Genomic DNA, 22,292 nt, shown 5'->3' on the forward strand with positions numbered 1-22,292 from the left:
GATATTTCTTGGCCCAGTCTTGACGTTTCAGCTTGTGTGTCTTGTTCAGTGGTTGTCGTCTTTCAGCCTTTCTTACCTTGGCCAGGTCTCTGAGTATTGCACACCTTGTGCTTTTGGGCACTCCAGTGATGTTGCAGCTCTGAAATATGGCCAAACTGGTGGCAAGTGGCATCGTAGCAGCTGCACGCTTGACTTTTCTCAGTTCATGGGCAGTTATTTTGCGCCTTGGTTTTTCCACACGCTTCTTGCGACCCTGTTGACTATTTTGAATGAAACGCTTGATTGTTCGATGATCACGCTTCAGAAGCTTTGCAATTTTAAGAGTGCTGCATCCCTCTGCAAGATATCTCACTATTTTTGACTTTTCTGAGCCTGTCAAGTCCTTCTTTTGACCCATTTTGCCAAAGGAAAGGAAGTTGCCTAATAATTATGCACACCTGATATAGGGTGTTGATGTCATTAGACCACACCCCTTCTCATTACAGAGATGCACATCACCTAATATGCTTAATTGGTAGTAGGCTTTCGAGCCTATACAGCTTGGAGTAAGACAACATGCATAAAGAGGATGATGTGGTCAAAATACTCATTTGCCTAATAATTCTGCACTCCCTGTATATGGGTTTTGCTTATTCCCAGTCTTCCAGAAATGCTCCAGTAGTACTGCTCCACAGCTTGCCGATGTCACATTGCCACTTCTATAGCCCTGACCACCCCATCTCTAACCATACATTTGTTTACATTATATCCAGTTACTATTTAGGACTCCACTGGTGGTTAGTACAACATCTGATCTAGCCAAGACCTCCCAATGCCTTTTCCTGCTTAATGGGTCTACTTGACATTTCTTGTTGACTGGCGATTTCTAGGAGTTGGCGTTCATCTTATCGCTGAACCTATTTGCACTTACATTTGGCACTGTTGACATTTTCATGTTCAAGAGTGACCCTGTAAGCTCCAGAAATGATAAAATCATTGCTTTTTAATCCATGAACCAAGTCTCCAGGTTCTGTTAAATTATCTGCCCCCCGAGGATGCCACATCCCTAATGCAGTCCTTATCCAACAGTTTTCTGTGAATGAGGAAGCACACAATGAATGGTCCTGGCATGTTCATTCCTGGGAGAAGGTACAATGACAGGAAATCGCTTGTGTGCTCAGCAAGTACGTGGAACTGTTTCTCTACAAGTAACTATTGTTTCATAAATCTTGCCTACATCTTTGCTCTTCCAGAATCCCAAAGAAACATTCGTTTTGATGTCCGTGTTATTACAGTCAGTCATCGCTGTTGTGCAGTTAGCTCACATGCTTAAGGCACATATGTACAGGGGGAGGAAAAAAAAAGCCATTAGACCACAGTGGATTAAATACAGAATTGTAAAATCTTTGGGGCAGACAACAGAATAAAAGGAAGTAAAATTTGCAACTTTTGTTTTGATAACCAATTTTTTTGATTCTGCAGCAACAACCAAGGCACAACATGACCATCTACAATCTTGCACAGTAATGCAATACATGATTAAAATCATTTGACCTTGAGCCCGATTTATGGGCCATTCCTGATGGGCCCACCAATCTCTGTCACGAATGCTCTATCTGCACCCCCCCCCCCAATTTTACATCAGGCCACTTACCCAGACCAGCTCAGCTGCTGCAGATTCTAATTCATCCTGTTATGCAATGGGTCAGGTTGAGGTTCCAGGCCAGGTCTAAAAGGCATAAGCTAAAAATGCCTAAGTATTTGAAGGACAAGAGACGCGTCGGGATCGCAGATCACCAGGAACAACTGTCTGCATTCGGAACCAATAGGGACTTGGATTTGTCTATTGGGAGCTTAGAGGCCTCTCCAAATAAATTTGGAACTTCCAGTCAACCTAGACCGAGGTCTGCAGGTTTGCCAACACCATCAAAATGTCATTGGCATATAGTGCTATGTGCTCATCACGTGTCCCCCATACCAGGACCGCAAACCCCCTCCAAACACAAGCGTTGCACTGAAAGAGGCATGTCAAGGGATAAATAGCCAGGGCAAATAAAAGACGAGGGGACAGCCTTGGCGGACATCTCTGCAAATCAGGAAGGGCAGTAAAAGGCTCTGGTTAACCCGGACCTGGGCAGCTGGATTAGTATAGAGAAGACTGACAAGTGTACGAAAATGAGGCCCCAGCCCTGTTCTCCACAACACTGCATCCAAGAAGGACCAATCAACTGCATCAAAAGCCTTTTTGAAATAGACTAAGTAGCGCAGAGGGGCATCAAATCGGTGGACCTGGACCCTCTGGATTTGATACAGAGAGCCTCTGTTTGGCATAAAGCCAAATTGATCAGGGTACAGCACAGTCAATTAGCTAAAAAACTTTGACATCTTAACTTGGGAGATGGACCGTGTGATTGGCATCTATCAACGACTGGTCTGGCTTAGTTATCACAAAAACTGTTGCTGCATCCTTCCCTGAGGGAACGTCCACAGCCTGTGTACAGTGCTAAGAAGGGGGGGGGACGTAGGAGAGGCCTAAATTGCTGGAGATACTCAAACTGGGAATCTGTCAGAAGCCAGAGCACCTCCTGATCCACACTGTAAATCAGCCAATTAGCCAATGTCCTCACAGAGACCCAGACCCTCAGGTGAGGTGACACCTGGGGTGGGGGGGGGGGGGGGTCTTGAGTTGGAGGGCGGGTGGTTTTCAGGGTAGGGCATCCTTGTATGAAGTGTACCATAACAGTCTGCAAAAATTTGTGCCACCTCTGGAGCCTGCTCATGGAGGCATCCCTTGTCTCTAAGAGCACCACTCTGGAGGAGACAACCTTGGTGCCCAGCCTGTACAAGAGCTTTCTGGATTTATCTCACTGTTCATAGTTAAGGTCTAAGTCAGTGGAGGGCAGACAACACACCGCTGCTCTAGGGAAATGGCCAAAGTTTTTGCACCATCTTACCCCAGACAAACCCTTCGATCAACCCACTAAGGGATGGATTGCTGGCTACTCAGAGTACCGGCAAAGCCCATTGTGCCCTGGTTCACCTCGAAATAAGACTAGCTTTCTTTCAATAATGTCTGAGCAGTCCTGGTCAGTGAGATACCAGGTGTCAATGCACAGCATGGATGCAGTGATGAGGGCGGCAAACTGAAGAAAGGGGGCATGGTCCTATATACCTTGGAGAAGGGTCCCAGTCTCCAAGTTGGAGGAAATCAGTTGCCAGAATCTAATCTGGTTAATGCACAACAGGGTCCTGTGGGCCATTGATGCGTGGGTATAGGCACGCTCTGGGAGTGCCACATTCTCCATACATCACAAAGCCCCATAGAGTCCAACCAGGACAAAGACAGGAGTGTGCTTGAACACCCTCCCTCCCCCACCCCCAGCAGGGAAGGGCCAAAAGTGGCAGGAACAGAATATAAGTCACTCACCACCAGCGTGATGCCATGGGAAAGGGTCAGCAGAAGGGACCAAAGTGCTTGTAGTGTGGGCTGTAGCTGGGGTAACTTGGACCAAAAGGAATTTGAAGTGCCTGCCCTCCACCAATAGTAAACTCGTATAGCAAGATGGCCGCTATCCAGGAAAACCCTGCATGGTACACTATCACATCCGAAGCAATTCAAGAAGGGGCAGTGCGTGCTCAGCAGGTGAGTTTCTTGGAGACCAATTGCTGGTTGGGATCATGTCACATATCTTGGAAAGCCCAACCACATAATGAGCTAGCAGGCTGTTGACATTCCAAGATAGGATTTCAACTGGCAAAGGAAGCAGTCAGGTGGGACCCAGCCATCGTAGAAGGAGGTCAGTGGGACACAACACTGATGGGGTGCCGGAGTCTGTACTCCAGAATGTGAGCATTTGATGTGGGAGAAAATGGTCAAAGTGCATGGTCACAAATGTAAACCCCCCCTCAACTTCCACCACTCTATACTTTTACCCCAGAAGCACCTGTCACTCTAACCCCACACAGCCACAATCAAACGGGACATAGAGCTCTCCATAAGCTCCCAGATGGCCCCCAACACTAAGATCACGGTGCCTAACAGCAATTATTGTTATATTGCAACAGTACAACCATAACGTAAAACCCAATAGCAAAACAAGATGATGTAGAGAAACATGTGAAGATACGAAGGCTAGATTATCTGTGCAGCTCTGCCCCTTCTAATCGCAGAAATGAGTGCCTCCCCTAGTCAGTGAAACAACCTCCCTAGGTCCACCAGATAGCCAAAGCATTTGCCTCTCTGCACACCATTCCCAGGACTGCTCCTGGGTATCAAAAAAGTAGTTAGGAGAGTTGAATATCACTTAACTATGCCAGGAAGAAGCGAATGCATGAGAGCCCACAGCTTTTGCTTAACAGCCTAAAGAGCATCCGTACTGCTGGACTGCCTGGGTAGAGTCAAGGGAGACCATGATCTTCATGTTTTGAAAACTCAGGTCTCGGTGTAATCTGGCTTATCTGACGATAGCCTTCAGGTCTCTGTGGTCGAGTATGCATACTTAGTGGTTGGGGGTAATCAGGGGATGCAGTCTCACCAGGGACCTATGTCCTTTCCACCACAAACCACAGGGACAGTGTCAGCAGGGATTAAGGACCACAGCTAATCCTCCAGCAACACGTCCTTGCCACCATGCCGAAAGTGTCCTTCTGGAAATCCAACAAACCAAAAGTGATTACTCTGGAACCGGTTTTCTGCATCTTCATCTCACTCTTAAAGTGACGATGTCTTGGAAAGTAATTGGAAGACCTGGAGCTTGAGGGTGGCCATCACCTCTTTGTGGACCACTGTGGACACTAGTCTAAGCCTCTGTCACCGGACTAGTGATTACAGCGGTCATGGTGTAACAAGGACACATCCATTTGGATCTCACCTACTTAGTTTCAACCACCTCCTTTAAGTCTTGAATCACCTTAAGGAAAGTAGAGATGTCAGTGTGAGGGGAGAACATAGGGGGCATAGATGGTGGGGCTCCAGCACCCCCAGGGCTACTGATAGATAGCCTTAGTTTACTGATCAATCTTCGTCTAGGCCAGTGTTGGCACAGGTTGCCTGTCCCATGCCATCTCGGACTGGGCAGCAATGGGAACAGTGAGGAAGACATGCCACTATCCATGGTCTGCTTACCTCAGTGGTGCAGCACAAGCATCCAGGGGAGCCACGTTTCCACTGGTTGACTGAAAGATCCTGTAGTTAGACCATTGGGTTTATGTTAAACTCAGACCATCATGGCAAACTTAGGTTTATAAACTGCCTTAGAAGGTTGCGGTGCAGTTCAAAAGACAGGGCTCATTTTGAAGCAGGCAAGGGAGCAGAACATGTCAGGAGTAGATGCAGAGGACTGTCCAATAAAGTGTTTTTGGCCAAAAGAACAAACTGGAAAGAGTCACAATTGGCATGGGTTCACTTTGCAGCTAAGTATTTAGAAGTGGTTTGATGTATGTTATTTGAGGAGGAGATGGCATAAGATTAACATAGCACTTAAGTTGGTAGTGCAAAGTGGAAAATAATTTCCACACCCTTCATACAATGTAAGAACTTTGTTAGAGTAGTTGGCCATTGTTGCTACAAGTCAAAATATCATCCACTGAATTATGCTATGTACTGCTCATGGCCAGATGTGGCAACTTTCATTGGTGCACTGGGCAGACATGAAGAGATAGTGCTCAACTTTACAGGATGTTCATACAAGCCAAGAATATAGAGTATAGAATACAAGAACTCTGGCCATGTTCAGGATGTCATGCAGTTAAAAGTACTTACTTGGTATGGCAATTTCTTTAAAAACACAATTAGCAATATACAGAAGAAAAGAAATATGTACACAAAACTAAACAAGGCTAATTATTTGAGTCATGGCTCCAAAATAGTAAAGAAATCAACAGGGGAAAAAAAAAGTAAGTTACCTAGATTATTCTGAAAAAAAAAAAAAAAATATATATATATATATATATATATATATATATATATATATATATATATATATATATATATTGCAACCTATGAAGCAGTTTTTATCCTGTGCTTCTCATTCAAGATGGGCTGGCCTTCTAGAGCAGAGGTTGGGGTTGTTATGTTATGACTGTAAGGACTAATAGTCATCCGTGAGTATCCAGGTGCTTCAGCAGGTGTGTAGTCTCCAAAGTTATTCAAAGAGCCAGGTCTTCAGCCTCTTGAGGAGTTAAAGAAGCGAGGAGGAGACTGTTTTGTGGAGGTCGTTCCATGTTGTGGGTGTGATGTAGGAGAGTGAGCAACCTCCTGCTCGGTCTTTGTAAATGCGAGGGTGTGTGCAATTGAGTGCGAGGGAGAGGGTAGGTGTCTGGAAGTCTGATGAAAGTATGCAGCTGTTTAGGTATGCTTGTCCAGGGATATGCAAGGCTTGTGTGCGTGAGCAGTTTAAACTGGCTGCGCTTGAGATGAGCCAGTGAAGCTCCTTGACCGGAGGTGTGATGTGGGTGCGGTAACCGATGTATAGTAGGTTTCTTGTAGTGGCTTTTTGATGGTCAGAAGTCTGTTTAGTACTTGCTTAGAGATTCTAGTATAGCATGCGTTGTAGTCAAGCATGCTCTTGAGTATGTGTGATAGTCTGTCTGGTGTTCTGTGGCAGTCACCTGAAGATCATTCATAGCATGTATAAGCAGAGGGCGTTCCCTGCATTGACTTATGCCATCATGTTGAGTTTGTCGTCTACGATGATTCCCAGGTTTCTTGGGTGGTCGGTAGGTCTTCATCCTAGCTCCAGCAGCCACTGGGTAGAGTCCCATGGTGACATCTTACTTTTGCAGACTAGTAATTCTGTCTTGTTGGAATTGAGATTCATGTAGTTAGTGATCATCTAATCTGCTACTACAGTCATGCAGTTGAAGTTGGTTCTGGTGGTCTTGTCCGTCAGGAAGCGGATGAGTTTGCTGTCATGGTCGTAGGAGATGCCGATATCTTGGGATCGGATGATGCTGCCAAGATGTGCCAGGTAGACCCTGGACAGTGTCAGGATGAGGTATGATTCCTGGCAGACTCCACATGTCAAGTTCTTAGGCTCGGACATGAAATGTGGCAATCTGACTCTTTGGATTGTTCCTATGAGGAAAAGAGTTCATCCAGTAGCATGCTGTTCCTTGGATGCTGTTGAGGAGAATGAGGGTCACTTAAGTAGGGGGTTGGCCTTCTTAAGGTCTGTAGGGCATATGAATAGTGATGTAAACAGACCGCATGCCATAGAAATGAATCAGTAACTTTCCAGTTACATCCCGTCTACTGCTTTCAAGGATCATGCAGAGATTAGTACCTGCAGTCCAGAATTGTGCTTCATAAGGTATTACTCAAATTCCATTGGTTGGCTCATTTGAAATATTTGAGATTTAAACAAAGGTGTCATTCAACATTGAGAAGGCGTTTGACATGAGACTTGAAGTTCAGTGTCAGTTCTTCCTTTCTAGGTTCAGAGTAGTCAGTAGTTGGGGCTACTGGAATTATGAGATGCCACAGCTTTTCCAAATAATTATGGGTTTTCTGCATTTGCCACAATCCGTAGATTAACAAAAAAAAATAAAAAATTCTAGCCCAAATGTAGCAAAAGTTACTAAACACATGACAACATTTGTCTATGTGCAGCAGAAGGTCATTCACTAAGGTTATCTGGTCGTCTTTGTTGCTTCTTTCTGCATTTGCTTGATACTGTACTAAATGAGACAAAAGATACTCCAAGAGTTACAATCTAAAAACAATAAAATGAGGTTATGCTATGAAATAATGTGCTACCTTATGCTGCACAATTTGCCTTTTTCTTGTGCATTAGTCAAGCCTGCCACATGAGTTAATACTACCCTGCCACAATTCCAGTGGCCATGGGCATACTTGTACACAAAATATGGCGAGGATCAGGATAGCAAAGGAGACTACATGTGACAGGGTCATGAAGATTATTTAACAGTATGTCCACAGTCTTCCCCCCCCCCCCCCCCCCAACCAAAAAAAAAAAAAAAAAAATGCACTCTGGGGCTGTAGAGACAGCTGTCTCAAGGGCCTGTTTGAACAGAGGATAGTGATGGGTGACAACTCAATGTGGGACTTCATGTGGATCACGGATTGGTCCAGTTGAAGCAACAGGGTCATCTTTTCCATTATTGGAAACATTCCTTGTGAAGGTCTATGTCAGGCCTTCGTGTGGTTGAGGAAGTTTAGCTACAAAATCTGGGAATAGAATGGCACAGTAAGGAATTTGGATATTAAAATGGTCATCTATAATCAGTTAATAATTGAGCTGATTATGAAGAAAGTAATTGACTAGTCAGGAAATCTGATCTTTTGTTTGGCCTTCTTTACTGCTGAAGATTGCACAGGATCGGGTTAGGGAAGAAGCCCGTACCCTCAAAGTCCTTACATGTGTTTCAGCAAATGATGTGCCAGATGCCCAGGGTTATCTTCAGGGAACTGGGGTAGTTCACTGAATTTGGGAAGGAAAGAACAAGAGCACAGCTCGCTGTAAATCGAGTGAAAGGAAAGTTACGTTTGCCCACCTTTGTCTTGGCCACAAGAGTGCCTGCACATTTACTACACAAGTCTGACGAAGATCCAATCATGAACAGACTGCTGGCTGCCATGGAAATTTGGAACTATGCATCTTTTTGCTAATAAAGGAAAAATAAAATGGAGCCTCGTGTGTCACAAATATGGTAATAGGCCATATGAACGCCACTGAAGAAAATCACATTTTATCAAAATGCACCTTCATAGGGTTTACAGACAGTTGTGGGCCTGTACAGAAAAGCTGTGTTAACTAGGTGAGTGTTAAGTGGCCGAAAACTGAAGGGGGTTGGATTCAGTTATGTTATAATACTTGTGGAAGCAAAAGTTCGTTGGTGGAGAGGGAACACTGTTCTTTGCCAGAGCCACACGGGGTTGCTTCTATGACAATTCTGATGCAATTGTCATGATTAGAGGTGGAGTCATCGCTTTGTGCAAGTAGCACTCTGCAGTGCCACGTGACCCCCTACAAGCTAGTGATAACGCAAAATTACACTGAATACCCATTGTTCGTATACGAGCGTGCCCGCCGCCCACTAGTAATCAGATTAACTCAAGATTTAAATTTACAGTGGAAACGCCCATTAAGAGCAAAATACAGGCCTGCAAGGCACTGCATATACCCACATCGTGCATTTACTTCCCTAGATTGAATTTTGACAAAGCAGATTTACTGCATGGGATATGAACATGCCCTTTAGTAAGAGTCTGGGAATCTGGGATGGAGTAGTGTGTAAAGCTGTAGGACAACGTGCTATTTCCAGTTCAGTAACCTCGGGATGCAAAAATCTAAATACATTTAGGAAGATAAAACGAAGGTGAAACAGAGTTCAGGGAAAATTAAAATAGTTAAAGATGAGTACTACAAGAAGGCGGTTCCCTTAAGAGATCTTCCTGTAAAATAAAGCACTGGCAAACGCAATAGGTCTGGGTTGCATGTTTGAGCCCAGAAAAGCCTGCCACATTGACAGAAATACAATAAGGGATTCCTTTCAAGTAGAATTAATCTATTAGATGACCTATTCTTTATCAGTTAGCGCACTTTTAATTTGCAAGCTTGAAAAGCAGCCTCTGGAGAGTGATACAGACAGGCAAGAGCCAGAGGTGAAGAGATACTCTGAATGCATTTAAGGCTCAAGCCCACTATATGTTAACTAACTAGGAACAATAGGTAAGCAAACATCGTCGCTCTCCAGCCAGACGTGAAATAAATACAGAAAAAACATTTAGCTGGCAGAACACTGCCATCTACAGATCACAAATAAATTAACTTTGGGCGAAGGCGAGATATTTAAAATGGAAACAAGCAGGGCCTTGAACTTAATTACTGCAAAATAAATTCGAATCCCTAAATAATTACCCTTAAACATGGAACCACCAAAACAGTTAATTCGCCTAACTGTACATTTAAAACATTGTATACTTGACTGTACCCAAATCTTAATGCAATTGGCAAAACCAACAAACACCTTTGCAAGAGGTACTGGCTGTGATAATGCCTTCAAGTCATGTTGTACAGTAATGCGGCTGTACAACATGGATAAAATTAAAATTAGAAAAAGCACTATGACACAGCCAGTGTTGGCGCAGTATCCTATCAGTCAGTCATATTATTTGTAAAGCGTAGGACTTGTCACCCCCAAGGATTTCTGGGTGCTGAGGGTGCCATGTCTCCATCAAAAAGCCACGTCTTAAGTCTCCTTCTGAAATCTGCCAGGAAGGGAAGTGGAGGGGCAAGTTGTTCTATTACTTGGCTGCTGTGTAGGAGAAAGAGGACTCTGCTGGAGCTGCAATGGATGTATGGGGTGTGTGTGCAAGGTTTAGCAAGGTGGATCGTTGTTGCCTTGCCGGGACATAGAAGCTCAGTCAATGGTTAATGTAGGACAGCACTAGGTTGTGGAGAGCCTTCTATGAGAGTATGAGGATTCTGAATTGGCATCTCTTCAGGACGGGGAGCCAGTGGATGCTCCTGAGGTGTTGGGTGATGCTTGGGGAGGATGAAGAGGAGTCAGACCTCCGTGTTCTGTAGAGTCTGGAGTCTTAAGTAGCTGGGAGGACACTTTGGCATAGAGGGGGTTGCCATAGTTGAAGCAGCAGTTGACTAGGGAGTGTCAGTAGGGCTCCATTTGAAGATTCAGTGGAGAATACAGAGGATCTAGAAGCAGGAGGTGGTGACCGTTTACTTGTCAAGTCATGGATAGTTAGAAGTTGAGGATGATAGAGGTTTCATGCGTGGTCGGAGAGAGGGTGTTAGTTCTGCTGGTCATCAATTGTGATTCCATACAGATGTGTTCCCGAAGATCAGGACTTCCGTTTTGTCCTTGTTTAGTTTGAAACTGTTTTTCATCCATGTTGCTACATTGTTGAAATTGACTTCGGTGTAGTGGGGGGGGTCTTCAGTGAGTTCAAGGATTAGTCGAGTGTCATTGGCATAGGAGACTATATGGAGTCCGTAGAGTCTGACAATGTCTGCAAAGTTGGGGGTGGGAGGGGTGAGAAATGCCTGTAGACTGAAGAGGGTTGGGCTGAGGAAGGATCATTGGTACACCACAGGTTATGTTCTTGGGTGTAGAAGTGAAGGGAGGAAGGCAGATTCTCTGCGTGCAGCCTGAGATGAAAGAGGTGACCCACTTAAGGATGTTTTTTTGAATGCCTACATGTAGGTGTAGAGAAGGTGGTTTTGTTCGAGGTAGTCCGCTGTTGATTGGTGGCTCTCAAACACTTGCCAGGAAGAGGAGCAGGGAGCTTAGTCTGTAGTATGAGGTCATGAGGGTGGGGGGTGGGAGGGGGATGTCAGTGGAGGGTCTGACCTCTGCATGTTGCTGTGAAGGAGGTACTGAGGGAGCGGGCTAGTTCTGTGCTGATAGTGTTGGAGATGGTAAAGTGGACATGGTCAGTCCAGGTGAGTTCAGTCACGTGGGTGAAATATGTCGCTAGAAGTGAAGATTGTGTCCATTGTGTGTGGGTTTGGTGACCAGTTGGGTGAGGCCAATGTTGCTGTGGTTCCCTGAGGGGAAGTATAGTTGGTGTTTGGGTTGTTAAGGTGGAAATTGAGATTGACGGAGTCAATGGTGGGGGCTGGGGGGGCGATGAGGTTGATGATCGCATCACAGAAGGCTGGGCATAATCTTGGGGGTCTGTATGCAAGGGTGCCTTGTATAGTGGTGTTTGCATTGGTCTGGAGCCAGAAGTGGAGGTGCTCCAAGAGGGGCATTGGGTTGTTGTCTGATGGTGCAGTGGTTAGTTTCCTTGAAGATGGTGATGCCTCTGCCAGATTTGCTGTTGCGGTCTTAGTGTATTATGGCTCTTTCAGGTGGGATGGGCAGCAAGGACAGAGCTGTTGGGTTGCGGGCAAGCAACAAAGACAGGCAGGGGTGATGAGTGGAGCAACAATACTGAGGACGGGGCATACCTTGCTCAGTAAGATTGAAGAGGTGCGTGCTTCATATTTCCAACAATCATTCTGATTCAAATACATTATGTGAGAAACAGGGCTGGGGCTTTATGAGCAGTAGTAAGGGAGAGAAGTCTAGATGGTCTAGATTGCGAGGGGTAATTTTAATATTTTGCAAAATAACTTTTTCTTCAAAATCTCTTTAAGACAGAGACTAGAGTGCGTTTGTCTGCATGTGTATGCACAACTCCCAAGTGAAATCCAACAAACACTTCAACATACCAGACTTAAAGCACATGTACCCAACTATTTACAACCCAATACATTTAAAAGGGGAGGTGTTTATTAAATGAGGGGAGGGTGGGAAAGAAGCAACATGCAGAAGGTCTGTGCGGACAGGAACCACAGATGGGCAATAATGTAGTTCCTCAACCACAGTGCAAACAGCGGACAGACACTAATCAAGAGAAAGGAATCAGTGCTGGTGCGCCACAGAAAGAAAAGCAAGTGACGCTTAGCAATTGCCGACAAGTTATGAGGCAGTAAAGGATAGTGACAATGAAGCCAGTGAATGGCACGCTATTTGTGGGCTTGAAGATCTTTATTTAACAAAGAAAATACCCCTGCAGAGACTGCGTATGTGCCGCTGGCAGGCGAGACCGAAACATTACCGCTAAATGTATTTTTGTTTGATCCAGGTAGAAAGACATCTTGATTCCCTCGTTAGAGGGTCCAGGATCTATGCAGAATAGATGCATTGGCATAGGCCAATTCACAGTCCATGACAATTTATTATAAAGATGAGAGGATGTGCAGTTCTTAAGACTGATTTAAAGTTCTGAAATACTTGAAGTGATCTTGGACACATCCATAGATCGGAGGGAAATTGATTTGGATCTGGAGAGGACGTTGATGTTAACACCTGCATCTCTGGCACCTCTGCCTAGATGGCTATGTGACCACTGTTATATTTGCAAGTGTCATGAACTTGCAATACTATTTTGATCCAGACAGGTTTGTTTTCAGTCTGTTAATATAAAACAATAAAATGGCTTGCCAAAAAAGCATACATAAACATTTGCTCCTTTCAACACAGCATTACAAGACATGCATCATAAATTACCAAGTCCTGAAGTCAAAGGACAAGGGCCAAGGTAGAGGAGACACAAATGGGCTGACATTCCATACCACCTTGTGATATCCAAACCACAGGCTCTAAGGACTAGACTTAGAAAGGAGGGTAAAAGGCAAAGCTGAAGATAAGCCCAGGTAAGTAATGCTGCCAGTAATTCATCCCCTGTGTCCCTGCCTTGCCCCCTTCTTTTGAATGAAAATCTATGAAAGCAAAATCCTTTAACAAGTGATTCTGCTGAAATGCACCAATTTAAATATCACCCTCTACCATAAGTGACTATAGTTACACGATTGGATCCAAAAACAAGTCAATACAAATACCAAGTGGATTTCAAAAGCAACAAGCACACTTTCAGTAACAGTGGATCAAGATACAAGTACTATTTCCTGCTACAGGTTTCTGGATACTTTCTTAGACATTGTTTTAGGTCATTATTGTAAATAAAACCTTAATTGGACCACCAGGGAAATTCACCCCAGAGTTTTGAAGGCGGCACAACAGCACCCAAGCACAGGCCTTGAAAAATCTGGTCCCCAACTTGGCAGGAGTCAGATTTTATGAGGTTGAGCTGTTTTTAGGACCTCTTCGCCCCTTCTGGTGAGGTGACAAAACAAGTGTTCTGTCAAGTCAAAGTGAAGGAGCAATAAAGACGCCTTTAAATCTTGTTCTGGTCACATTTGCTCTGTTCAGAGGCTGAGGTCAAAAGTCAGTTTGCCTTACAATTAATTTCCCTTCTGACTGCAGAGCTCCAGGATTGGTCAGATTTTTCCTAACACACAACATTTAAAAAGCTAAGTTACCTGTACAAACATTTCAAAATAAATTTCAGTAGTCGTGAAAGCCCATTGTTTGTACTTGTGTGATGAAAAAAAGTATTTTAATAGCATGAAAACAAATCAGAACACTTTACTTGGTGATGTGCAAAGAAACCCAATTTTCAGATTTTAACACACATCGTTACATCAGTAAAGCTGCAAGTTAGTGGGAAGGTTTTTTTGGGACATTTCCAGTCTGTATAGGACAGTGTGTGGCACACATCCTGCTTTAGTAATATATTTATTAAGTGAGTGTTTATACATTAACCTATAAATACTCCTGACCTGGTAACAATGCTGTTAGTAAACTAAGAGGCAAGTAATGGATCATGTGTCCCCTATATGCGGACTAGATTCCTTTTATACATGGAGCACATGTTTAGTCAATTTAATCAAACAAATAGGTTTGTTGTACAGCAGAAATGCTGAGCTCACATATTTGAAGGTACACTCATGAGAATGAAGAAAAAGGTGAATAAACAAACATTTGCCTAGATCACACAATTTGAAACCAGTTTACGGGTCAAGTACATTACAGGTATGGTCAAGTAGATTATTCAAGTTACTCGACCTTCAGGTCTCAATATTTTTTTTTTATTTTCTCAAGTCCTGAAGTGGGCCGTCTAAGTTTACAAATGAGCTAGCCACAGACCACACTTTCAGAACTAAACTGCCCATGACTGCTAGGCTCTTATGTACCAACAACTTCCTCAGACTTAGTTAGGTAAGACCATTTGATACATCAGGCTCCAATTTCGTCAGACTATAAATTGCTCAAATACCTTGCCAGCCAATTAAGTTGGGTTGAGACAGCCAGGCCTTTGTTGCAAGCATCCTGGAATAATTTTATGCAAGCCTCTTCCCAGTCTCTTTTGGCGATGAAGCAAGTGTGTTGATGATCCAGTGATCAGTCTATGAACTGATTCCAGATTTGACTGTTCTGCCTCAGATAATCCAATACTTTCAGTTGTATCTGATCAAGAGCCAGGACATCAACTTGAACATGAGTTATCTGCTAGGCATGATGCCTATCAAACCAAATGAAGACCCTAGGGTAGGTTTAGTTTTACTGAAACATTTTTTTTGTGTTGCATACTCCCTTATGATTGGGCGAACTACCTTTGGCCATTTACTTTGGTACCACTGAGGATAGTAGTCGTCTAGAGACGTGCAAACTTTATGCAAGTAATAAGAGCAGTTTGTTTGTTCTCTCCATTTACAGCATTAATCTACAGCCAGGAATGACACCCAAACTATGCACCTAATAGGTCCATAGAATGTGTCCCACTATAAAGCTTTGGCCAGAAAATCAAAATAGGTGAATTGTGGGACTTGGACTCCTGGAGCATGATCCACAATCTACCAATAAACATGCAGTTAGTTGAACAAGGAACCCTGTTCTAGAGGCAGAGGTGTAGCTTTCCATTGGTGCAGCAGGTTGCTTGTGTTCAAGGTCAGAGAGGACCTAGCTTGGCAGTTCAGGCTGAACTGCTCCTATTGGAGTAGGGTCAAGACTGATTTGCAAATGACTGGGTGTAATCCGATATGGCATGGAGGGCCAAGGAAAGATGGTGGAATGCTACCAAGCGATTGCCAGTGGTTATACAAATTGCAAGCATTCCTCCCATCACTACTTTAGGGTGTTTGACTTCTAGTCCTAGCACTTGCAAATATGGGCAGTTGTGCGAGGTGGTGGTACTCAACTTCTAAGAGGGACGAGAGATTGTGCAGATGAATAGTTGATACATTTTCTGCAAGTTTCTAGCAGGTAGTGTTGCACTGCCCCTTGCCAGTTTCAAAGTCTTTACACCAAGGATTCACTTTCACTTTCCAATGACAGTAAGAGCCCCGAGCGCATAGGTCTTTCTGCTACTTTTGTAGGTGTCCCATAAGAAGGGGTAAGCGTCCACGTTTCCCTGTAGACAAAGAATTCTTGATCTCAGTGTGGACAAACTATCCACACACCAACTGCTCTGCCTTTGTGAGCGAGTGGATACTGCTCACGCCAGTCAATGCAGATGGGCAACGCCTACAAAGCCTCGTCTCCCAGGCTTGGTCTACAGCATGCACAGACTAGCTAGCAGTATGGGTGATCTGAGGCTATGGATAGTGAAGTTTTGACAGTAAATTATTCCTTTTGAAAATTTTGCGAGTTGAGCAGATTCTGGTTTCAGAACTTAAATTGCATGCATATTGCAGGCAAGAGTAGATTTGCCATCAGATTTCTTGCATAACTACCTATGATGCAAGAAACAATGGCAAAATAATTAACAAGAGGCTGTTGCTAAAGTATCTTTCACCTGCTGTAAATGTTATTGGTTGCAACCTTTGACTGGAGCCCATTTAAAGTAGAGGTGTTGGGGAGCTGAGGGGGTGGGGAGCTGAGGGGGTGGGTGAGGGTAGAGTATTTCAAAGCCACAACCTCTGCAAAGTCCCTCCACCTCCTCCCACAAAGTACTTTAACAGTTAATCTCAGAGATAACCTATTACTTTCCTACTACTAAGCTGCGAGGGATGTTTTTGCAGGTGCATTTGTCCAGACTGGGAAAAAGGAGGCTACAGGCAGAAACCATGAACCACAAGAATGGGGATTATATTTCACCAACAGATCTCTTTACGACAGGCATAGAAGGTGGATGTTAATATGCTCATGAAGGTAAATGTGACTCTTGATATATTTGTATCTGCTGTCCCCCATCACACACACTGAGTTTAGACACTGGAGGGCACAAAAATTACCCATAGAATTGCCCACGAGTCCCCCGGATCCTAACTCCTACCTGTATAGACAGCCCAGATATTTGAAGGAAGTGCGACTCTGCTCCTTGGCCCACAGACACACCTGGAGCCCATAGGTAGCACATCGCAGGTCTTGGAGACCATGACCGATCAGCATTGCAGCCAAGCCATTTATTTTGGATGCACATGACAGGCTACTGTTGGTTTGCCACCCAAAGGAAAGAAAAAAAAAAAAAAAAAAAAAAAAAAAAACACACACTACTGTTCGATTCACCAGGCTCGGCACCTGGAAGAGCTGACTAGTTTAGGCAGTGGTCTGAGTGGCATTCGACAGGGGAGGTCCACATGCACCGTGGGGCCTTTGTTATGCCACTGATGAACATCAGATGGTCCTATATAAAAAAAAGACTTTTTGCACTTTGTTTTTGACTCCCAGTCCCCCAACCAAAAGAAACATCCCGGGAACTGAGTTCTATTTCCACCAGATGTCAGTCGCAGGTCTTCATGAATATCTAGTGATTACGTGTACATATGATGTAGAGTATTGTGTTCTCTCCTTCCACTAAACAACCAACACAGTTTACATAGTGGAAGGGATGGTGTTTCCGAGGTCATAGTTTGTTCTAATTTTTGCCATTACGCCTCTTATGCTGGGACCAGGTGTGTCCAGTCCTCTTTGCAGTCCCTTTCCCCTCTAGCCAAGCCCCTTCACTCTAGGGCCTGCTATTATCTGTTCTACAGAGGGCTGTCCAAACCTCCTACACTAGGACCTCCCTACCCCCTCCAATATGGAAGCATCTGGTTGTACATTACATTGCTCCTTCAACCAACCCAAGAACTCACACCCTTTTAGTTAACTCCAACCATCACTGCCCGAACCAGCCTGCACTATTCATTCATCAGCCTGCCCGTACACGAACATTAAGGTTTATTAATAACATGGAAGTTGTAGATCAGACCTGCTATTTGAAGCTAAATTTAACAAACGAACAGTTAAGTTCAAGTAACTCAACGTAAACAACTTTTGAGAACCCCCCTACCTAAGCTCAAGGCCTCTTGTCGCACAGCTTCCATTCCTCCTTTTCTTTCAAGAATCTCAAAAATCCTTTTGGAAGTTCTTCGATCCTTCAAATGCTCTTCTCCAATGCCAGCTCTGCTGAAGAGAATCTGCGTATCTGAATTCACAATATACTATTGGAAAAAAATAAATCACATTTATTGTCACAGTTCCTTCAGAAAAAACCAAAGCATTCAAAGAACCAAATTCAAACTACTGTAACATTCCTCTTTAGCCGTTCATTGAATCCATTTAAGATCTTATGTGAAGCAAAACGTATCCAGCCAAAATAGTCAAATCTGGTACCACAAAATGGGTGCACAACGGCGCAAAAAAAAAAAGCCAACTTTTTCTGCTGCTGTACAACGACTGACAATATGGTCAGATTATACAGTCCACTCCTTGCACACAAAACAGGAGTTTCTTCTGCAATACTAAATGAGTAGAGTGCATACATGACCTATACATTGGGGCATGGTCACACGTACATTGGAGACCTTTCAATTAAATCATGTGAACAGCTGGAGCCCAGTGGAGAAGTGAAGGAGATGTGTGGTCTATGCACCACCAAGGAAAAAGCATGCATGTAGTGTCAATCCAAGAAGAGCTTGCGTACGAGAGGTGTGCACATGGGTGCTGTAGAGACCACCTCCAATGGTGGATGTGCATTTACATACTTAACATACCCCTTGTGAAGGGCCCTCCACCACCTACAAATACTATGATGCTAATGCACAAAAACAGTGCCAACAGTGAGCGTGGGGCCAGATACTGGCCACTGGTTTTCTCTCTTCTACTTTCTCCCAAAGACCATACTTTAATTTACTTATCCTCTGCCTACTTACAAGCAAACACCCACAAACGAAAGGGCATCCATTTCAAAACCAGACAAGCACTATACATTACAGAAGGAAGCTCTTGTACTATTCTGGAACAATTAACACAACACTGAGAAAACAGCAGGGATGGCCTTTTCGGACTTCAAGACCCTATACAAAACATGCAAAATGACGCCCCCGCCAGTGGACTGAGGTATATGCAGCACATTTCAAGTAGTGCAAGAGAGCTTCTCTTACTGCCCACAAGTAGCCGATTTCCAACTTTAATGTGTTTAGTAAGGAGGGATTTGATCAATGACAGCAATAGTCACTTCCAGAATTTGGTTTATCTAAATAGTGGTTTTGTGCTTTTACTAGTTAAGTACTTACATTATGCATTTACTCGGATTTCAAAATTCTCTCTGGGGATGCAGAGGAGGGTGGAAGAGGGGGTGGGTGGGCTACCTTAGAGGTTTGAGCTGTAGGCTGAAAAAAACGCAAATATCTACATTATTCAAGTGGCAAATGGTCAGCATTCTCAGCCATGGTTAGCTGCATCCCATATTCCGCAGGTATTGGTTGGTCCCATATTCAGCAGCTACTAGTCGCCTGAATTGCTATTCACGGCATATGGAGCTCTGTTCTAGCAGTGATGGGACCATTTTGTTGCTGCAGCAGACAAGTACTGTTGGGAGAGTTTATACTGCAGTGCAGAACTATGAAGCTTCCTATGCGTTTTCATTTGCTATAATGAATGACCCGTATGCAGATTAAGTCTTGCACTTTTGGAAATGGCATTGCTCCATTGCAAAGACAGGCCATATATGGAACTGTGCTTGTGCAAGCGACGCATAGTCCTGCGATGGCGCAGCCTGCTCCTCCTCCATTCCCTTCACTTGTGCCAACGTTACTGATTGCACTGGAGGATGCCCTTGCTGGTGAAAGGGAGGTGGTGGGTAAGAGTCCAGGACACGAGTGGGAGGCAAACTGATGTAGGCATGGCACATTTTCCCAATTAATGTGCCTCACTTGCAGGGCTGATACAGACTACATGCCAGTATTAGGTTGTCCATTCTGCCTTGATCTATGCCAGCACTAGTGCCTACCCTCTTCCTCAGGCACTGAAGTCAATATGTGGTAGTGCAACTCAGTTACTTGCCTGGAAGTCTGATCCCTTGCCTGCGCTGCCTCCCAGGACCCTGTTGCACTCAGAGGTGAAGGGGCGGGTGTACAAAGCTGCATGGTCCCAATCAAGCCTCTCAAGAGCTCTTCTCAGCATGCACCCAATGACTGCACAATTGGTTCCAAAAGGCCATCTTTACCAGGCACCACACAGGTCCTCAGTGTATAGCATGCTTTCCACTCATTTCCCAGGGTAATGGAGGGATTATGCCACTAGCCATGTGAGAAACACTGATGTACAGAAAAGATAATTCCCTTTAAAGCAGACAGACATTTCAGGAGGGAGTCACTCCCACATCCTACCAGGAGTCTGATAGTACTTGGACAGGTCACGACTGATTACCAATTAGTGAAATTGGTAGGGGCACAGGAAAGAGAAGAGTACCACTACTGTCTATTTAAAGTTGTTTTATTCAGTCTTCTAGAAGGGAGAGAGAATACCACAGAACTGACTGCCTCAGGTTTGTTCAAGGCAGGTAGATTGAAATAAGTAGGAAAAAGGTACAAAACCTATGGGATTAAACCAAATGGGAAAGCCATGTGAGCACCACAGAACTGAAACTGTTCCTCCGTTTTCTTTCAGGAAGCAAACCCTTAAGGCGCTTTAAAAGGCCATAAATTATGCCGGTGATATCTAAAACAGGTCAGAGAGGACTACTTGGGACTCGTTTCTCTACTAGAATTGTAGAGGGGAAAAAAAAAAAACGCTAGAGTAAAAAACATTTGACTACGTGTTGAGTAAAGTCCGAACAGCTTTATTTACATGTTTATATATTAATGTTGTAAATTACGAAAGTACACGGAGAAATACAATTAAAAAAAAGTTGATTATAAGTACAATGTAACACTAACCCTTTCAGATCTATTTATGATGAAAGTTCATGTTCTATTACCAGCGATTGCTCCGAATGGTAAAACTATGAATGAGTCTAATAGAACCTTTGAGATAGAGATAGCGAGATATATACACACATCTATCTACATACATATATATATATATCTACATACATATACATATATATATATATATATATATATATATATATATATATATATATATATATCTACATACATATATATATATATATATATCTACATATACATATATATATATATATCTACATATACATATATATCTACATATATATATATATATATATATCTACATATATATATATATATATATATATCTACATATATATATATATATATATATATATATCTACACATATATATATATATATATATATATATATATATATATATATATATACACACACATACACACATACACATATGGGAGGAAGTGGCCGATCGATTTAGGAAATGCATGCAAGAAGTCAGATGGAGGACTCAAACTGGCTTAAATTAAATAGCGATAACTGAAATACTATGCTTTGGATCAGCCAAATGACTGTGGAACACCTGTTGGTGGCAGTCAGAATGTGGTACACTTCCGGCCCCTATTGATACCACTATAAATTTGGGTGTGCTTTTTGATAATACTCTTTTAAGATGCATGTCACTCAAGTAGTTAGAACTTGCTTCTGGAGACTGAACATTTTGAAAAAGGATTCTCCCTTACCTGCAAAGGGAGTGGAGAGTCAGTTATGTTAGCATTGGTTATGTCAAAGCTGGATTACTGCAATGCTTTAATGCTTAACTTAGACAAGACATCACTTAAGAAGCTTCAGCTTATCCAGAATACAGCTGCCCGCCTTATACTTGACCTTCCGCGCTTGGCTTCTGCTAGTGACAGTCTGAAATTATTGCACTGGTTACCAGTAGCGAATCGAATCCGGTTTAAAACCCTAGGTCTGACTTATAAGGCCGAAGCAGTCCGAATTATCTTTCCTCTAGGCTAAGTTGGTATAAGCCTAACCGTCAACTTAGATCTTCAAGATCCTATCTGATCCAGGGCCCTCGGACATGCAAAGTTAGATGGGGAGATAAGGCATATACAGTGGAAGCAGCTAAATGCTGGAATTCCCTCCCGTTATGTATAAGAAAGGAACACAATTTCTTGACTTTCAGGAGGCTTGTTAAAACCTGGCTGTTCCCCCGCTAACTTCTTCCGACACCTCTCCCTTTCGAGCGCTTCGATGCTTTGGCCGGAACGTGATTATATATATATATCTTACACACACATACATATACACATATACACACACATATATACATACACATCCATATACATACACACACTTCATCCCTGTGCAGCAGGGGTGAAGTCCACATGGCCTGGCCTCCAGAGGCCAGGTGCTCTTCAGTGAGCTGCAACCCCCAACCCCCCCCCCCCCCCCGCTCCCCAGCCACCCCTACACATGGCCTGAACAGTGTACATTCGATTAAGCTGCAGGGACTATCCTCTGGTCAGGCCTTGCGCCCATACATTCCATCCTCCACATGCACTGCCCAAACTGTGCATGGCTCCTGGCTGTTTGCAACAAGGATGTGCCACTGGGCTGGTGCTAGATGCCAAGGGCAATCTATCCACAGTGCACATTGTTTTGCTTGTTCAATTGAACTGTTTATTATTTCAGGTTTATAGTTTATTTTTCTAACCAACTTTTTTTTTGGCATTCATTTCTTTTAGTTACAGACCTTTCACTTTTTTCAGTAATTGATTTTAATTTTCTGTATTGAAATTAC

General features: G+C 43.5%; 1 protein-coding gene across 1 annotated transcript in view; it reads right to left on the minus strand.

The window, feature by feature from the left end:
* The window catches only part of LOC138258589 (actin nucleation-promoting factor WASL-like), a 120,407-nt gene that overhangs the window by 24,144 nt on the left and 73,971 nt on the right, over window positions 1-22,292 (minus strand). The window contains exon 4 of the mRNA XM_069205951.1: window positions 17,624-17,774. Within this exon, the coding sequence (XP_069062052.1) occupies window positions 17,624-17,774 (151 nt within the window). The remainder of the gene's footprint in view (window positions 1-17,623; window positions 17,775-22,292) is intronic.

Source organism: Pleurodeles waltl, chromosome 9 (genome assembly GCF_031143425.1).
Source record: "Pleurodeles waltl isolate 20211129_DDA chromosome 9, aPleWal1.hap1.20221129, whole genome shotgun sequence".
Classification (NCBI taxonomy): Eukaryota; Metazoa; Chordata; class Amphibia; order Caudata; family Salamandridae; genus Pleurodeles; species Pleurodeles waltl.